The following is a 7,677-nucleotide window of genomic DNA, read 5'->3' on the forward strand; positions in this document are numbered from 1 at the left end:
ATCAAAGAATCCTGAAAAAAAAATGTACTCAACTGTTTTAAATATTGATAATCAGCAAATCAGCATATTAGAATGATTTCTGAAGATCATGTGACACTGAAGACTGGAGTAATGATGCTGAAAATTTACCTATGTATGATCACAGGAATAAATTACATTTTAAAATCTATTCAAATAGAAAGCAATTTTAAATAGTAAAAATATTTCAAAATATTACTGTTTTTGCTGTACTTTGGATCAAATAAATGCAAGTTGGTGAGCAGAAGAGAATTCTTAAAAAAAAAAAAAAACATTAAAAATCTTACTGTTCAAAAACTTTTGACTGGTAGTGTAGGCTGGTTATTCTTATAGATTGAAACAAATGTGCTTTAGCCAGTATGAAAAGTGCTCTGTGTTGCTGCCGAAAAAAAAGAGCAACAACAAAAACATGTTGCTGGAGACGGGCTTATTATTGAAAATGCAAACTGATTGTCTGCCAGCAGGAGGCGCTTTGAGAGCGGTAGAAGTAGCGGTTTCCCCAGTAATGGCTGTAATCAAATCAGCTCCGCTCATGAATGCTTCTTTATCAGATAAATTGAAAATGGCATCGAAACTTTTCTATAGACAGTCCTTTCCCTTCAGAGATACATTCATATAAAACACCCGCGACGTGTTTTGATTTTGAAACGTGCAGTGCTCGTTTATTCAACGAAGTCAAAGGCCACAAATAAATCATTATATGGGAAACACTGGTAATGTATATCGAAATATCGGAAATGTGTTTAAAAATCATATCACCATTATTGAAAAAAATTATATCGCGATGCATATTGATACTGAATTATTGTCCAGCCCTAGCTCTCATTAACGAATTGAGTCGCTGCTCTGTACTACACATACAGTTCAAAGTCTGGTATCTTTACTGAAGTATCACTCTGTAGAATCCTTTCCCCCTTCCTCAATGCTTGATCAAAAATCTAGCGTGTGATTTCTATGTTAAGCTAGTAGGTTAAGCTTCTGGAACACAAAGAAAGGAAAATGCTTAATTTGAACTGTAATTTCCAGTAGGGCTGGGCGATAAAACGATAACGATAATTATCGTGATATAATTTTCCTTGATAAAACGATAACAAGAGTTTGATAAATGTTTGATATAATGTTTATGGGCCAAAAGCAGAACGAAACGGCGTTACTCATTTGAACCAGGCCACATGGAGCATTTATCCGCTCGACTCAAAAGTTCAAACGGCAGCGCAGCACGAGCTAGCTAGAGCAGATGCGTTTACTCGCTGATAATCTCGGTCACGTGACACTAAAAAGCGTTGTGAGATCCAGTGTGAAGCTCTGGAATTCAGCGAAGAACACAAATGATATAAACTAGTTTAAAGTCAGATGAAAGAGCGCTGACAAACAGGAGAAACACTATCCGCAACAATACAGTCAGAAGGCTTTTCAAACTACAAATCACCATCATTTAACATGGATTTACTCTAGTAACACTAACTGCACTGTGGTATTGTGGCAGAAATGTGTGATATTCATATAGACTTTTATTATATTATTAATGTAGATATGTATTAAATGTATTAAAGGAGTAATGGAATATAATTACAGTATTTTTTGTGATTAAGCTATAGCTTTTGTGCATTTATACTAAATGTATTAGACTACTGTTTTTCAATACAAATACCTAGAAACCATATAGATACATTTTTACCATGGTATTGAGGGTGCTGTATGTGTGGTTTTAACTGTGGCTATTATCATGATCTAAATGTATGCTACTATGGAAGACCAGTGGTTAATTTAAATAAAACAGTCCGAATAATTAAATTTCACCATATAAAATTGAGGTTGTTACAATTTTTACAGATGTTACTGTTTTTGATAATGAACATAAATTTGCATCTGCATCCTAACTAGTGCTGCACGATTAATCGAAATTAAATCGCAAAGACGATAAATCGCGATTAGGCATCAGTGAAGAACGGTTCTGTGATCAGTAGTAAATCTCCATCCGAAGGCCAGAGGGCGCTCTCGCGCGGAAACTCCAAATACGCAGCAAAAGAAATCCAGGAGATTCCTATAGCGGTTGCTGAATAAATAGAAGATTTAACTGCTTTAATTAATTCAGCGTGACTAATAAACACACGAGTACGACAATATATGGTTTATCTGAGTTCGTCTAATTATAATTTTTATTATAATAAAGTATATAATATTGCAATGCTAATCGACATAGCCTTTATCACTGCTTAAATACTATGAAATATGTTGCGTGCCTTATTCTGTGTAAGAAGCCACATCATCTCACAGAAGGATTTATTTCAAACACTCGACTGACGTTATGAAGTGACTTTGGAGTAAAAACATGTTATTAAATGTGGTATTGTCACGTGCTTTCAGATGGAGCAGCATTTACTACACAGAGCCGTAGTTCACTGACAAGCTACGCAAACAGCTTTCATAATCGCAGAACGATTTCATAATCGTGCAATTAAATCATTTGCGATTATGAATGCGATTTTGCATAGCTTGTCAGTGAACTACGGCTCTGTGTAGTAAACGCTGCTCCATCTGAAAGCACATGATGGAGATTTACTACTGATTACAGAACCGGCTTTACTGACAAGGTGCGCATGACAATCGCATTCGATTAATTGTGCAGCCCTAATCCTAACTCAAGCTACTACTACTGTTAACTCAAGCTGCTGTCAAATGTGCATTTCTAAGAGATAACAAATGTAATATTATTAATATTGCAGCCTGCACTGCAAACTGTGCTGAAGATACATGTCATCAAAGTCAGACAACACGAACCCGTTCCATGATTTGAAATGAAGAAATACATTTTTCTATTAAGATATTTATGTTGTTAAGGAAAAATGACTGGAAAAGTGTAAAGAATTAAAAAATGTGAAGTGTTTGTCATGTTATGTTAAAACCACAATTAACGGTCTACTTTCTACAACTTATACTCAGGAGCAAAATCTGCCTATTAAATTGAAAGAAATAAAGATATGAAATTTATTGTGATAATTATTGATATCGACTGATATTAAAATTTTTATCATGATCATTTTTTGACCATATCTCCCAGCCTTAATTTTTTGTAATATTATGTGATATATAATTTAAAAAACATTAACTTGGTGATTTAAAAATAAATGGGCTGTAAAGTGATTTTCTGTCTTTTCTAATCTGGCACTTAATTGCCTATAAAAATGGTCCAAAGGCAATGGAAGATTTTTATTTTTCATTAATTATTTATATATATATATATATATATATATATATATACACACAGAAATCAGTGACGACAAGATCGCGAATTCGAAAGTGAAAGCATCTGAAGCCCGCGGCTTAACACAGCAAGAGAAACTCCCATTCACAAAATTAAAATCACAAATAATACTACTGATAATAAAGAACGGGTTGAATGTTAACCACTTTCGTTTCCATATAACTATAAACTATGATATTGTGTCGTATAAAAAGCACAATAATCGCGGTTGTCTGAATCTGAAACAACCGCGGTTAGATCAAATAATCGCAATTAGACGGTTATTTAATTATCGCGACAGGCCTAGTGGACATGTATTTCATTCAGTCTTAACACTCTTGAGCTGTTGTGAGAGATTCTGTAGAGATGAGCTGAGCAACACTCCCCATTAAAGACCAGAGCATTTAAGGAGGTCGTCCTCCAGGAGTTAAACAGGACAGATGTGAAAATTTGTCATGAACTTGTACATTCCTTGCTAAGAAGTGTCAGAGCAGTGTACTTGTAGTCATGGAGGACATACTAAGTACTAGAATATTATACATTTTCTGAATTAAATCTAGGGTGTACTCATTTCTGCAATCCTTCATTTAAACAAAATTGGCTAATTTACTTATCTTACAGAAAATATTGGCATATATTTTGTTGTTTTTATTAAGTATATGTTTACTATGTTTCAATTTTGCCATCTTTCCATGAATTATATTAGTGATCATTAAGAAAATACATCTTTTATATTTATTCAGAGGGGGTGTACTCATTTATGCTGTGCAGTGTACACACACACACATCGATCATTAGGATTTCTCCGAGATTTTTAAAGTAAGGGTGCACAAATCTGTGGGTGAGAGTACAGATTAAGAAAAAGTGGGCACAGTTTATCAGACTTTTAAAAAATCTCTTACTCGGCCTTAGGGCAGCTCTGTACTTTTGACGTTCTTATTCAGAACAAAAAAAAAAATCTTCAAGATTTGCAGAAATGCCAGTTTCTGCTCTTGTGGTTGTGTATGACTAAATCTTCTCTTATTCTTTATTCAGAATGAGGTGTCTGTGGATCCTCAGGCCTGGCCAGTCCAAGCCTTCTCATCCCCTGAGGGGGGCTCAGCCGGGTCCGTGTTGTCATACAGCACTGGCTATGGTGGTGTAGATGTCCTCTCAAATCCTTTAAGCCTTCAAACTTGGCACAGTCTCCTTCGTTATTGAGGTTTAGCATGAAATAGGATTGCAAAGGAACGGAACACAATCCTACGTATCAGCAGAGTTTTTTCCTTCGACGATTTCTGCAGGCGTCAACTTCGGATGCAGTGCTATAAGGATGTCTGTCACGTCCCATCAGCCTCTCTTATCTGTTTGTATTTGAGCCAACCTGCTGTCACTCGGTCTGTCACCCAAAGAAATCAGCCTGATTTATATGGACTCGCATTTAGCTTCGCATTTGTCTACCCAAATGGTGCTTTCGCTGACCTTGAGGTGAATTACGCGGAGGCGGCGATTTGTTTTTTTTTTTGAGTCATGTTTACTTGTCAGCTGTCTATTGATATGATATTCACCCGTCACATTTAGAAAGCAACAAGTGTCCGTTTGCATAACAGAGCTGGTTATTGTGCCTTCATTGCTCTTGTTTTTGCATGCAACAAAGATTTCTTCCTCTCGGTTATCTTTGGTAATTTATTACCCATTGCTCATCGTCTTGTGTAGGAAATGGGTCTCTGTATGGACTCTTATCTGGCAGAGTGGAATGAGCCCTGGTCTCTGAGCAGCCGAGTGTGGGGGTTTTGTGGCCCTGCGTCAGAGCTGCTCCCTCTTGAACGCAGCTGCTACTACATATTTATCAATGAGCATTAGCTTTCCTTGGCCTGCTCCTCGCTCCCCGCGCTCTTATTCCGGACATGGCATGCTGGATTAAACCTCGAAACTCGCTCCACTGTTGAATAGCCTTTAATTATTCAGTGTTGGACCTTTGCCTCACTAACCTAACTTGCTTCACCTCACCTCAGGAAATGCATAAATCCTCTTTTTTCGCATCGTTGCATATTTTTAAAGGTGATGTATGTAAGTTCTGGCACTAGTGGCATCAAATTGAAGTGCAAAAAATTACTTTTATTTAAAAAGAAACAAAATAAAAATAATAAAACACATTAGACACTCCCCCTCATCCGCCATTAGTTGAGAGGCTAGGGCAGTGGTGAAACATTCATATATTGACAAATAATCATAAGTCCTATAATCTTATATTGTTATATTGTGTCTTTTTCTCATAAAAATATGTTGATAATTCGATAATTTGTACTGGCACTGCCATCATATTTTTAGTATTAACATATTAGTATTTTTTTTTACCAACACTGTAAAAAAAAATCTGTAAAATTTACGGTAAAAAGCCGACAGCTGTGGTTGCCGGATTTTTACCGTAAAAAATACGGTAGCAACGTTTTAGGTTTTACGGGTTTAACTTAAATTTACAGTTAAATACCGTAATTTCATTAACTGATATAATGTTAATATACCAACCTACTGAAGTACTGAAATCTGTTTTGTACCTTTGTAATACACTGATAACCACCAGATGCAGGTGGTGATGAGAAAGTCACATGATGAACCAAAGCCCATCACAAGCAGCTTTTAAATAACATATATAGAAGGTGCACAGTGTCTATGTGTGTGTGTTTGTGTGTGTAAACATTGTGTACATATACACTACTTTTCACTCTTTTTTTTTTTGGAAATAAATTAACAATTGAATTCATCATTAAATTAATCAAAGGTGACAGTAAAGACATTTATATTGTTACAAACTATTTCTATTTCAAATAAATGCTGCTCTTTTGAACTTTCTATTCAGCAGAGAATCCTAAAAAAAATTATCTTTATTTCCACAAAAACATTAAGCAACACAACTATTTTCAGCATTGATAATAAATATTACTTGAGTACCAAATTAATATATTAGAATGATTTCTGAAGGATCGTGTGACACTGAAGACTGGATGCTGAAAATTCAGCTTTGCCATCAAAGGAATAAATAGCATTTTAATGTATATTAAAATAGAAAACAGTTATTTTGAGTTGTACAAATATTTCACAATATTGCGGTTTCTTAATTTTTGATCAAATAAATGCAGCCTCGGTGAGCATTTTTTACATTAAAAAAAAAAAAACGCATGTAAAAGAATATTGCCGACCCCAAACTTGATGCAATTCATATGGTGGCTTGTTACTATTTATAGAATAAAGTATAACAATTAAACTTTTCACTTCACCCCAAAGTTTGATTGTTTTTGGGTTTATAGGTTAATTTCTCACTCTTTATCTTTGGTCTTGTTCAGAGCATCTTCAATAATCACTTGCTGGACGTCAATGTGAGATGGCTAGCTGTCCTTTATTTCAAGAACGGTATTGATCGCTACTGGAGAAAAGTTGCACCCCAGTAAGTACATCTGATTCTTCATTGCCATTTCTAGACTTTTCTATCAAGGTTGTTGCTTTAACTCAGAGATGAACGTGATCGTTCGTTTCAGAGATGTCTTCATCGCCCACATAGAACCATTATCACATTTATGTCAAAGCAGACCAGCAAAATCTCAATCTAACGACTAATAACAGCCCATTAAGAAAATCACTGTCTAATGTGAAATTACATGGATTTTTTTTTTTTGTTACAATTATTTCTGCATTATTGTTGTAACTGAATTAGTGTCAGTTGGAACTGCAGTGATTAAAATCCAGGTTCCATTCAAAATGTTTAATTTGAAATGTATTTTTTATTTTCTGTATTTCTCTCTCTCTTCTCAAGTGCTCTCTCAGAAGAAGAGAAGTCATCTCTCCGTGCAGGGCTCATCACTAATTTTAACGAGCCGGTCAACCAGGTTAGTGTGCACATACGGTCACACACACACACACACACACACACAAACACAAACACACACAAAAAAATTAAAATCCAGGTTCCATTCAAAATGTTTAATTTGAAATGTATTTTTTATTTTCTGTATTTCTCTCTCTCTTCTCAAGTGCTCTCTCAGAAGAAGAGAAGTCATCTCTCCGTGCAGGGCTCATCACTAATTTTAACGAGCCGGTCAACCAGGTTAGTGTGCACATACGGTCACACACACACACACACACACACACACACACACACACAAAAGCAGTTCATTCCCTGACCATATGCTCTACCTGTTCTGTTTATGATCAGTCATCCAATAAAATGATCTATCAGAAATGTTTTTTCAGTACCATTAAACTCCTCTGTTTTAGTGGGTAGGAGTCTGATCTGTGATTCTAGTGAAAGATCATTGTGCCTGGAGTCAAAAAGCACTTAAAATCTGCGCTGTAATGTGTTGTTGAGCAATCTTGGAGACATTTATTTTTTTGGGGGGGGGGAGGGGGGGGGGGAGGGTTTTATACAGTGCATTCATTTG

At 35.7% G+C, this 7,677-nt stretch overlaps 1 protein-coding gene across 1 annotated transcript in view; it reads left to right on the forward strand.

Moving 5' to 3' along the window:
* LOC107686387 (importin-11) overlaps positions 1-7,677 on the forward strand; it is a 169,014-nt gene that overhangs the window by 15,677 nt on the left and 145,660 nt on the right. The window contains exons 3-4 of the mRNA XM_016483355.1: positions 6,586-6,686; positions 7,053-7,125. Coding sequence (XP_016338841.1) covers positions 6,586-6,686; positions 7,053-7,125 — 174 coding nt within the window. The remainder of the gene's footprint in view (positions 1-6,585; positions 6,687-7,052; positions 7,126-7,677) is intronic.

This window comes from Sinocyclocheilus anshuiensis, unplaced genomic scaffold, assembly GCF_001515605.1.
Source record: "Sinocyclocheilus anshuiensis isolate Anshui unplaced genomic scaffold, SAMN03320099.WGS_v1.1 scaffold1207, whole genome shotgun sequence".
In the NCBI taxonomy this organism is placed as follows: Eukaryota; Metazoa; Chordata; class Actinopteri; order Cypriniformes; family Cyprinidae; genus Sinocyclocheilus; species Sinocyclocheilus anshuiensis.